The 12,564-nt window shown below is 39.1% G+C and overlaps 1 protein-coding gene across 1 annotated transcript in view; it reads left to right on the top strand.

The window, feature by feature from the left end:
- The first annotated feature begins 4,629 nt into the window (after positions 1-4,629).
- LOC145204611 (uncharacterized) overlaps positions 4,630-12,564 on the top strand; it is a 57,209-nt gene continuing 49,274 nt past the window's right edge. Inside the window, exons 1-2 of the mRNA XM_080077204.1 lie at positions 4,630-5,322; positions 12,448-12,562. Of these exons, the coding sequence (XP_079933330.1) occupies positions 4,743-5,322; positions 12,448-12,562 (695 nt within the window). The 5' untranslated portion in view covers positions 4,630-4,742. The remainder of the gene's footprint in view (positions 5,323-12,447; positions 12,563-12,564) is intronic.

The raw sequence follows: 12,564 nt of genomic DNA, 5'->3' as shown, positions 1-12,564 counted from the left end.
GCACAGAAAGACGTTCCTTGTGGTGCAATTGAAAAGTATTCAGGTAAAGTTTCACACATACTTTGTTGACTAACCTAAACTAAAAAATCCAAATAGTGTAGGTGATTAGTTACATCACCATAGCTTACAAGTTTTGACAATAGTTGACATAATGCCAGACGTTTGCTGCCGTTGTAACTTAATCATCAGAAAGCCTTAGGCGTGTTTACAACCGCTCTGGACTGGTCATTATTGACATGCTTTCAGCACAGAAGATAGCGTAGTAAAAAAGCACATGGCCTAATCCAACCACTGAATTGCAAATGGCTTCCGCTTTTTCACAGAAGAGTATTGTTCTTCAAAGCACGTAAAAAAGTGGAAAGTTTTTCGATTATTTACACAGAACATTACAGCTGTAGCAGTTTTAGTATGGATTTGGGAGTTAAATCACCTGCAGCACCTTTAACTCACCTTTTCGTCCCACCTGTAAACAAGAAAAGCGCAAGCCTGATTACTTGTTTATCTCTTCAATTTGTGTCAAGAAAAAAAAAGTTTCAACGTGGTGCGTGCATTTGGAGCCTGCAGATTGCAGAAGCAGCGACGCAAAAGCATCAGATTAAACAAGCAGATTTGCCGTTCTTAGTTTACAACCCAACCTGGGACACAATGAGCAAATGTGGATTGTGGGTTGTCAATCACAAATGGTGGTTTAGTGTTATGAAAGTTTGTGGTTCGTTACTGCTGATTTAGTGTTAGATTGAGTAAATACTAGTGTGAGAAGGAAAATAGCTCTCAGTTCACAGTAGATTTTATCGGAATACGTAGCAAAGAAGGTGTAGGGTTCATGTTTAGTTATAGCATGATGTGTTGACCCAAATCTTTTAGTTGTGCAAATGTTTAGTAATTGCTTATCTGACACACAGATCCGCTGTAGCTGTGTTAAACTCTAAACCAGGGGTGGGGAACCTGCGGTCTTTTAGGGCACTAAGTGCGGCCTTCGATGTCAGAATACAATTTAGGATGTTGATAATACACACTGCACCAGGCGCAAAAAATAGACAGAAACGTATTTTTCACCTTTATTCCACATTACTATTTGATTCTAATGGTGAAAATAACGGCCCAAATAGACGTAAAAAGGTGCGAAACAAGCGTCGCATAAAAACGATTTTGCTCTGCCCCTGTTTGGTCAGACGCACACTCGCAGGTGGCTTACACCAGTGGTTCCCAACCTTTTTTTGACGCGACCCAAATACTTCCCAAAATTTTGTTTTGTGGTCTCTCGCGACCCATGGACATACCTGCTTACTATTTTGGTTGTACTCTAAATCAGGGCTTCCCAAACTGGGGGTCGCTAAACAAACTTGAGGGGTCGCAGAGAGCTGTACCAATTACTCCATACACAAAAAGAAAGTACCCCATGGCGTGGAGTACGGGGGTGTGGGGGTGCCGCACGAACAGACGTCGGTTGAAACGCAACGATTGCAATTGTTTTGAAATACACAGGCATTTTAATGCAACATAAAATATGACATATAGAGTTATAGACTAACGTTTAAGTATTGTTTGGCGCAAAAACTTTCTCCAATAAAAAATAAAAATAGGTAATAAATTTACGATTTCAAAGCAGTGTTTAATATCCGTTTGCAAAGCACTGCAATGGCCTAAACTTGGTGCAAGGTGACCTCAAAACTTGGTGCAAGGTGACCGTCACAGCAAACGTCCAAACCACACGAATACATTGTGACAAGTGCCTATTTGCAAAACAATTTGACAGAAATTAAAAAGGCTAAAGCACGTAAATAGTATCGGTGTTTGGACGTGTAAAGTAGTAGACTCCCGAGTTCCGGTAGGTTGTTTTTAGTTTTTGCTCAAATTAGTCGTATCAATAAATACAACAAACGTATTTTTTGCACTGTTTATCACAGGGGTGGCCAACCCGCGGCTCGCGAGCCGCATGCGGCTCTTCGCCTGGTTTTATGCGGCTCTTACATCGTTGTCGAAGTTTGGGGTCACTGTGTATATTTTGGTTAGTATGTGACAATCTGGTACAAAAATAGTTAAATTTGAAGTAAAGCTTTAACAATTTTGCTTTTGAACAAACTTATTAACTGTATGGCCACAAACGGTAACCTTGCCTTAAAACTGCAACCTTATGTGGCAAATGGCTTGATTATGATGGCATATATTGATTTGTTGAACAATGAATGGTTGCTCATTATTGCGTATGCGAATGAGACACAAAGCAACAGCAATATTTACAACAAATGTGTTCCAAAGTAAATTTAATGCTTCAATCCGTTGTTCTTCGGGTTATGGCAAACGTTATGTTTTATGGGCAGTTTGTCTTGGCTTTGAATTGAGCGATTGTTGGTGCTGATTGCATCAGTGACGTCGAAATGAATTTAGTTTCGCCACTTTGCATTTTTGTGAAACTCGGCGCCTAGTTTAGGGCGCATGCGCGTTAGATGAAAATACCGCAAAGTTTTTCAGCAGGGAAAATCACAATTTTTGTCAAGTTAATCTTCAAAATGGCGGTGAAAAAAGATTTTAGCAATTCACCAGACATGAATCTCACCGCACGTTACTTATAGAATGAGAAAAAAGGGGTTTTTAATTCATATGTTTTTGTTTGTTGGATTCGTTGAATTGAGAGTTTGTGTGTGCTAGACAGTGCAAATCATTTATTGTTGAAAATGACTGACCCGTGGTCTATACTCTATACAAGTCAAAAAAATTGTGTCATTATTATGTTGGTGCATGTGCGACATTTAGAATAAATCTGGCTAAGCACAGGTCTCTGAGTGTGTGAGGAAGGGACGAGGCATTAAACATATGTGCTTATGTGTATAAAAATATGGCTCTTAAGCTTCGACCGGTTGGCCACCCCTGGTTTATCATATTACCCGTAAAGGGTCGCGGACAATTTTAATAGATTAAAAGGGGTCGCGATCAAAAAAGTTTGGGAAGCCCTGCTCCAAATCACGAAAGTTTTTTAAAAATTACTACGCCAGTTTTGAAAAATAAATTATCAAACAAATAATAATCGTTTTATTGACCAAACATTTCCATTTAGCCCGAACTTGAGAACTGGTTCAAAGCATTCAGCCAGACAACGCTCAACAGTGATCTAACACATATTTTATGACGTCACAAACAGAATTACCCATTATCACATCAAGTTGTCACAAAATTATTATTTGGCAACAATTTAAAGTCTTGGGAAATAAAATAATAACACTACGAAACAAAGTCAAATAGTAGATGTTTTTGTTAAAAAAACAGGCGACCCAACAGAATTTTCAGGCGACCCAACTTTGGGTCGCGACCCATAGGTTGGGAAACACTGGCTTACACCTCGCTTCTGCGCACCTTTTTATCTATCGTTTTTATGCGACGCTTGTTTCGCACCTTTTTATCATTCCTTTATGCGACTAAAGTGTATATAAATGGGTGCAATTGATGTGGCTTTCATATCACTGATGAGGGCATGAGCATTTGCCGAAACGTTTGAACAATAAAGCATGTCGCTTTTTACGTCTATTTGGGCCGTTATTTTCACCATAAAACTTATGAACAGATCCGTATATAGTGTTCCAAACTATTTGATTCGTTCTAGGGCAGCGGTTTTCAAACTAAAACCAAATGTTTGCGTACTGGTACACATTACACAAAGCGATATCCGCAGAACTGCCAAGAGACAAAGGTTCCACAATCTTACTTGTGTTGCAAAAGAACAATTGTTTGCGCAAAATCGAATGTCTTAAACTTGTCTGTTATGTCACAAGCCCCTCTTAGAGATTGATATTGATAAACAAGCGAGTTTCTACGTTAATAAAATCCTGAATGTTGTAGTGAGGGTGGAAATGTAGTGACGAATTTTATTTAGCTTGGACCGTAAGGCCAATAGCACATCGACCATTCTGTAAGTCAAAAAGTTTGAATGCCACTGTCCTTGGCCTGAGAAATAGTCTGTGCGGCCTAAACGAGTGTCGATAAACCGTTTGGCGGCCTTCACAAACAAAAAGGTTCCCCACCCCTGCTCTAAACATTGAGTCTGTTGACCAAGTAACATTTTACTCCTTCCCCAAAATGTATAACTTTTCACGATATGTTTTAACAAGAGTCATGAAATACGTGACGTCAGTGATATTTTTCCCAAGTTGCCTCACTTGCTAACGTGACTTCTCGTGCTTTGTCGTCATTAATCAAATCACTATGACGTAACACCGTTACGATTTACTCGATCATTGCGATTTACTACCTGAGGGAAAGCATGCTGCTTCTGCCAGAACATTTAACATATAAAGGTCACTCAATTTGTATTCAGCAGCATGACAAGTTGCAGCAAAATTTCACAGCGCAGGAATTAATGTCGTTAAGTGCAAGCCATTCAAGTTATGATTTGGCAGTCAGTCGAGAGGATAAACATACAGGTTAACATTTATACTGCATAACTTGATTTGGTGACGATTGTTCTGCTTCGGAGGACTACGAATGTGTTTTGTTTGGCACTTTTTAAATCCAGTTACAGTGTTTATTTTTTGACAATATTAGTATCAAATGATATAGCATTTTTTGCCTAAATGTCTTACATTAAACAAAATACGATGCTTATTAGAGACCTATACCCTTTTGTACATTTTATCTAAATCTTACGATCGTTTGCAAAATATCAGGGCGACAAGGCAGACTAGAAGTTTGTACTTTCATTTCTGTAAGCTGAAAGGTTTGGACAAGAATATTTGGTTCACCACATACAAATGAAGAACCATCGCAGGGCATCTAAAAGCCGTCCACTGTCTTTTCCATCAGCCTTTGATTCGCTGGCGAGTGTTGGTCCGTCTTCACCAATAGAAACAACCTGTTGTCGATGCAGACGCGCAAAAAGCGTCAACACAATTTTTCCACCAAATCAGGACCGCCAGGCGTCGCCAAAGAGGTCGGGACATCGTGGTTTTCCTAAGTTCTCGTGGTCGGTGTTCAAAAACAAACAATCAGAGCGCACGCTTCGCGCCAGTTCCTCGCAAAATCTGAAAACCGATTCTAAACCAACCTCTTGGACGTTTATGCAGTGGACTGGTAACATGGCTGAACGCACGCTGTCTCAGACCACCGTTGGTTCGGATGTAAACAAAACTGGGGATTATATCTTATCGTCACCGAAGCAAGCTTTTGTGATGTCTCCAATTAGTTCGCTTTCAGCTAGTAGCAGTTTGAACTCGCTGTCACCAAAAAGCCAGAGCTCAACTGAACGAAGAGCAGCTGATGTGTCTTTGCGGAAGTTTGTATTGAACAGAGACATTGGAACGCAAACGCCCCCGCAAACCAAGAAACGATATCGTAAGTTTTTGTAATAATTGAGTAGCGTTTGCACAAGATGTATACGTGCCAATGATTTTTGGTAAATCATCGCCAAAAAATTTTGCTTGTTATTTTGGAGGTAAATGAGTTCTGAGCATTTCAACACAGCGGTTATATGGGCCGTTTTAAATACAGGGATACTGCAATGCTTGAGTTTTTTATTTTTAAAAATGCATTTCGTAAGGGTTAATCATCTTTACAGTTAATTGATATCAAAGATCTCAGTGACCTCGCTTGGTTGCTGCAAAATCTAAATTTTAAGGCGACATATGTTTTCAAATACTAGCAGACCCTTGTAGCACTTGTCGCCTATATTGTCAACAGTATTGGATGCCACGTTTAGCACCAGGATGAATTCAGTTCAACTTAAAATGCCAATCTTACCACTTGATAGGCGCGGGGCCGACCATCTCTTCTGTTTGCTTTACTTCAAGTGCCATTAGCTGAAAACCCAAGTACCCACAGCTAGACGAATGGTACAGCTTTCCGAATCTACAATTTGCATGAATTTCGATTAACGTAAATCAAAATTCAAATAGCCCAATCCAAAAACAAGATATTTTGCATGTAACAAGTTTTGCATTGTTTTTGGTTTTGCATTGTCGACTTTTGCGATGCATTATCTCACGTAAAGTTTCCTGGTAGTTATGTGTTTGTAAAAAAACTGGAGACAGTGCACATTGGGTGCTATACTACAGTACATTAAACGAAGCGAAACTGGATTCATTCCTGTGAAAAAGTGCACAATTTCTAGCAAAGTTTCTTGTTAAAATCAATATGATACTGACCCCGACTGTTTTAGATCTTCAGCCACTTTCGTCCACGAGGTGGTGCTATAGAGCTCTTTTTTCCAACTAAAAATACTTATTGACGTATCTTGTTTTTCGGATGCTGTTGCAACGCACCTTGTCGGTACAAGATAGCGCGGTTTTGTTTTGCGCCAAGGACCTTTGCCGTAAAGTGTTTACCTGGTCAGTGACATTTATTTCACAAATGCTCGCTATGTGCGGTCAGGATGGGATGTATGCCTTTAACAAAATGACTGTTGATTGGTTTTAAACTTAGCAAAGGACACTCTTGTTCCAAACCCGAGCATAGAAAAATGTGTGCCGCAATTGAAATGTAGTACAACGTGCGAAAGTTTAGGTAATACTGTAGGAGGTTTCGATCTCGATGACGAACTAAAAGCTACGCAATTGCTGTCAAAAGTTTTTAATTGGAAATGGTCGACAGAGCAGTGACTTCATGAAGAGACAAACGCATTTTATAACGTGGCATTGTGATTGTCCATTTCTTTCCCAGGAAGAATTTGCCTATACTGTGTTGTTGTCCTCTAAATCAGGGGTGTGCAACCTGCAGCCCGCGGGCCAAATGCGGCCCTTGATTAAAGGTGCGGCCCGCAGAGACGCTTGGGTTTCAAATGTACTGACAAACGAGTCCAACTATTTTATATTTTTGAGCAGATTATTGCGCCTGATGCTATTTTTCTGCGACCAGGCAATATGTGGCTGGAATCAAATGCGAATTTTACTTGTAGTTGAACATATTTGGTAAGCAACAAAGTAAAATCACCTTGTGTTATACACAGGTGCGGCCCGCGATCTAATTTTGACTATTGTGTTTGGCCAAACAGTAACAAAGGTTGCACGCACCTGCTCTAAATGGTAATTGTTTGCGATAACAGCTTGTCAAACAGGCAAAAAGAAATAAAAATATTTCGTCATAATGGTGTTGGCTTAAATTCTCTCGATAAACACTGATGTTGAAACCCTGGTAAACATGACTGCATTTTCTCAAGAAACAACATGTGGTGTAAATATTTTGAACCCGTCAGCGGAGTTCAGGCTGCACTGTTCACGTTCCGTTGGAGCTGAACTCGTTTTTTTCAATCTCAGTGGTTTGTTGGCTCTTGGTAAATTCGACGCTACATTCCTAAACGTAGTAAACAGAATAGAGAGAAGGGGAGCGGTGATCGGTGTTGTAAAACTTCCGTACTACACGTGCCACGCAAATCGTTGACTCTGGTTTCGGTTTAAAGCCATTACTTGCGCAGAATGGCATGTGGAGTTTGCTCATCAAACAGAAATCAGGCTACCGTTTGCTGCAGCCTTGTATCTTGTGAAAAATATCTAGTAGGCGTTTGATCAGCGAATTAAGCAGTTCGTCTTGTCTGAAAGGTTAGCATTCAACAAATTTGGCTTTGGGGTTTTCTGTAACGAACTCCTCCATTTGGGAATTGCGGTCACAGTCAGTGCGTAAAAGATGAGTCATGCTACTTCCTCCGTCCGTTTATTGGCCATAACTTGAACGATATCCAAGAATTGATAATATTTATAAATGGACCATTTCGTTGCTGGTTTTGTCTGTAAGTAATTTAGCAGTCTCTCAGATTGAAGCTTTTAATGCACCTAAGTCTGCTTGGACCTAGCTATTACGAGATTAAATCTGCCAAGTGAGATATAGAGAGTCTGCGGTGTTTGTTTGTGTGTTGAGATTAACTCTTATTTGGCATCATCAACAGTGACGAGGTTAAGACAGTTCGACCGGCTGCTATCAGCACTAAGATATAAACCGGTAAATATTTTCAAATATATTTCCTTAAAGGTTTAGAACGCGACAATTAGCGAACATAAATAATATTGTCCTTAGATGGCTACGTTTGATTTCAAATCAATAAGCCAATACCTCAAACCACTTCTATCCTCAAAATGAACCATTTTAGTATCAGCTAAAGCAGTTTGAACACGCCGAATTTTTCGAAGAGCAGAAAAAGTGCTTCGCAAAATATTGGTGAAAACAGGCGCACAGCGTACATTTTTGTATGGTTACGTAATGCCGTTTACGCTTGGGCAAATTTCAGCGTGAATTCTTCGGCACAGCCCCGGGGCTTGCTGCTTTGTTGAGGCTCAGTTGCTTTTGCAATCAATCGAAGCGAAAACCTGCGCCCAAGTGTAAATGTTGTTTGTCCTAATCAATTTAGTTTACTCAGGTAGGGTAAATCATGTACAAGGCAGCTGCAGAGATATGGATATGATGACATGCAATTTATACCTGTCATATTTACTTCCGTGCTCAATAGGGGAATCGATCGAGCTGTAGCATTGTAAAAATTAGCAGCAGTTATTCTTAAGGTGTGGTAAGACGTGATTGATAAGTTTGTTAACATGACGCATTGTTTAGTGCTATTTTGCATTTAAGTTGCATATGTTTGAACAAAACAATGATGTATGTTCATTGAAAAACGAAAAAAAAACTAACTGATATTTACAAAGTGTGAACTTGTCACATAAATCCATGCAACATGAGGTATACAGTAAAAACAGAAAAATTAGTAAAGGCAGAATGTTTTGTTGCTTGACGCTTGACATCAAGCAGACTTATAAATTATTCACTCATAAAAGTCGGGTCCCAGTGGCTCCCTTGGTATCACTGCTGTCCTTAAAGTCAGGATGCGTCCATTACATAAATGGTTGGCTTTGTCAAGTTCTCTCCGTTCCAGATGCTACTATTATATGTGCAGGCACTCAGACGTCAACGGAATTCGCATTTTATATCACCAGAAGTGTTTAATTGCACAGGCACTTAATTTCCACGTTATAACTGACAATTACAAGACTGTGCACTGTCGTCGATATACTCCGTGAACAAGAAATTGTGTTGTTTGGTGGAACGGTATGAAGTCAGTGTGGGACCACTTATGAGTGTTTTAGCACACGTCTGCTTCAGCAGTGTATATTGTGACTGAGCTATTTCGCCTAAATGTGTAAAGGGCTTTGTTTTCGAAATAATAGCTTTAATAAGTGGTCCCCGTAGAAATATTTCTGCGGAGTGAAAGCTGCATATCTAGAAACCATGCGTCCATGCTTGCGGTAAAGTATGCAGGAAACCCAAATAGCCGAGATAGACTTGTCGTAAGTATCAGCAGCCTAAGGCCCTACACTACTGCCAGGAATATAGACCTTAGTTCATTAGCCATTGCCTATGTGCGTAACAAAACAGCTTGTTTATTTAGCTGATCCTGACTCTAACCCACGTTGCGGTTATATCGTCTTGTAACTTTTCTGGCGAGTGCCAATTAGAAGACACCACTGCAATTCTGCTCTAATGTTTGCGTGCCAGTTTGCATGTTGCAGCAAACCACCTGCAATTACAAATGGTATTTTCCATTCCGTATCGCGTGACTGGTAAATGAAGACAATTTTTTAGGAAAGTAGGCATTGTAGCACTTCGTCAATTATTTGTCTGTGAGACTTTTTTCGAGTACATCGTTATTCAGAACTATTAAATGCAGTAAATTATGCCGTTCGTTTATTCAACCCATCGTGGGATTGTAAATTTGCGTTTCCATGTTTCAGTGTTTACTAAATTTCTTGCAATGATTTCTTTAAAATAAAGTGGTTGACAAAAGTGTAATACTGTCAAAAGACATGAAAGTTTCCACAATATCGCTGCAGTGAAGTGGTAACAAGTCAGTGTCCACTTGAAGCACTAAATTCAGTCGTTGTTGTGCTTGGGATTTGTTGAGTGTGCCCAGCTATTGATCAACGGCATTTACGACCATTGTCAAGCCTTCTGCTGCTCGTTGTGTGTTGACGGACACGTAGGCTAGATTAGGTTTTACAAATCTGTTGGAAATTGTGTTATAGGTCGAGTCATTTTCTAGTTTCGTCCATAAAGTTGCTTTACAGATTCAATGCAAGGTTATCAGTGATAAATTGGCATTTATATTTTGTTAGTGCAACGTACGATTTGTAAGTTTCAAAATTTGTATTTTTGCAAAGACTGCTAAGTGTTTTTACTAAATTGCCAAGTGGGAAATCGCAAAAGCCGATCTTTAGACAATAAAGTATGACATACAGTTAAGTAAAAACTGATGTTGATTAAGCGTTATGCGCTGTTTGTTGAGTTTCATTTTAGTTCCATGTATCAACATTCAAAACGAATCTAACAGTCACGCCTACCATTTTGTGAGTGGCATATATATTCCATTTACAAAAAAAAGTTTTTTACAAAAACGCCTGTATGTAAGTTTCATTATTTCATAATACCAAACTTTCTCACTGTCACTATCAGTATGCTTCCAAGTTCCAATGTGTCTTGCTTGTTGACTGATACAAATGAAATTGGGGCACATACACCTCCCGTTGTCTTCTCGGAAATTGCTTCATTTCGAAATGGACGGGAGAGAATTGTTTTGATTCGCACGCTTCGTTCCTTGTGCTTTTTGACAGCAAACGGTTGTTTAGTTTTCTAGTTTTCCTCATTCAGGTAATTTGCAGGTGTCCGGCATTAGCAACGTGATTGATCTGTTGCAGTAAAATTCCTTTATTATGTTGTTGTAGTGTAGGTCTTATGAAACACCACCTTGGTTACCAGTGGTACTAGCCGTACTGCTCTATGATGTAACAAGCAATATCACATGCTGTATTCTAGGGCATTGTCTTTCACACAATGATATTGCTTCTTTATGCTGTTTTGATATGTCATTAGAGATTTCATTTAAGTAACGTTATCTACCGTATGCAAAGAACGAATTATACACTCAACAGCAATGTTGTCAAATGAGGTGTACAGATAATCTTAGGTGGTATACTTTGCTATTGTAATGTACATTCGAATTAAACACCACATTTTTGGTGTACAGGGTTGCTTGGTGATATTAGCATGTATGTATGATCGTTGTTGATGTTAGTTACCTCAAAGCGTGGATTAATGACGGACGAATCGTCACTTAGCGACTCAGGTAAGATAACATGCGGAAATATTTACTTAGCACTTGACCAGCTGCCAGTTTTCAAAGAATAACATCGTCAGAAACCAACCTTGGTATTTACAAGTGGCACCACCTTCGTTGATATCCACCATACCATATATGTAACATTTTTTACATTGCACATGTGTTTTGTCATATTTAGCACGTTTTTTCTTTTTTTAAAAATAAGTATTTACACCAATACACAATAAATAACATTTCTTCAAATAAATTTGTGGTTTCCAATTCCGAAATTAAATCAAATACCTGTAGTTTTGTTCATGTGCAATCAATGTTGACTGTGCGGTGTAAGGAATGTGTGATTGACAGTTAAATGCACTTATAACGTGGGATATTGACATTTCTGAAAATGCTGCTCCAGCTAACAAGGCTTTCATTGATGTTTCAGACTACCCACAACATTTAATAAACCTGAAATAGACCTTTGTGCGCAAATTGTCACAAATAAGATCCACTTCCTTGTAACGATTGTCAACGTATCTGAGACTTGAGTTCGATACACATTTCATGTCAGTTTTAATATTGCCAAGTGATTGTCAATTGCACTTGACAGCTTGCTTTTATTTATTCATTAAGGCGTTATATAAATCTGGAGTTTTTTTGCAAGAATATTTTCATTTGGGAAGCCAAAACTGTGAAAATAAGTATACAGCGGCTGTGCTTATTAAGAAACAAAATTGCCAAAAAATGTGTAAACTTTGTACACTGTTACTCAAAATATAACTTCGGGCATTCCGTCGAACTGGTGTATTTTTTGTCAGAAGATGGCTAAAAACGTTGTCACACGTAGCATACCTCGCGTTTAAAATGTGTTATAAACAGCATATTTTGTGTACATTTTTGCCATAGACTTTTGATCATGCAAATTGCATTTGCGTTGGCTTTTTTATCAAAAAGCTTTTATGGCGTCCGCACCACGTCCATTTCACTTCACCCATTCTGCATTATGCATATAATGTCAAAACCAGTCAATCGATAGGCTTGTCTAGACAAATGCATCGTGACCTCAAGTTCAGTCCAACGTTCGATGGTAACCCAGTCAAGCCAAGCAACGATTTGCTCAACCTGATTAAGATACACTGTCTGTACCCTAACTGAGTAACCCTTCCGTCTTGTTTTGACGTTTAGGTCTCTCTCAATTTAGGTAAATTGACAGAGATTTCTTCTTCTGAAATTTATTTTATTTCCCCTTTTCAACATGGCTGAGAATCATATAGGACAAACAATTCCGTTTAATAAATTCAAAATTTCTAATGGTCTTTGCTGCTGGGAAAAAATATTATTTGTCCACCGCAGTAAACGATGAGGTTAACAGATTATATCTGTTTTAGACGTTCCGCGTTCTCCGGGTCCGCTAGATGGCAGTCTGTACACACAAGTGAAAAAGAGCAGAAGGGTGGGAACAGATGAATCCGACGATAGTCATGAAAAGACGAACCTTTCAAGGT

Source organism: Phallusia mammillata, chromosome 8 (assembly GCF_965637545.1).
Source record: "Phallusia mammillata chromosome 8, kaPhaMamm4.hap1.1, whole genome shotgun sequence".
Lineage (NCBI taxonomy): Eukaryota > Metazoa > Chordata > Ascidiacea > Phlebobranchia > Ascidiidae > Phallusia > Phallusia mammillata.
This window is presented reverse-complemented; position numbering and strand designations above follow the sequence as displayed.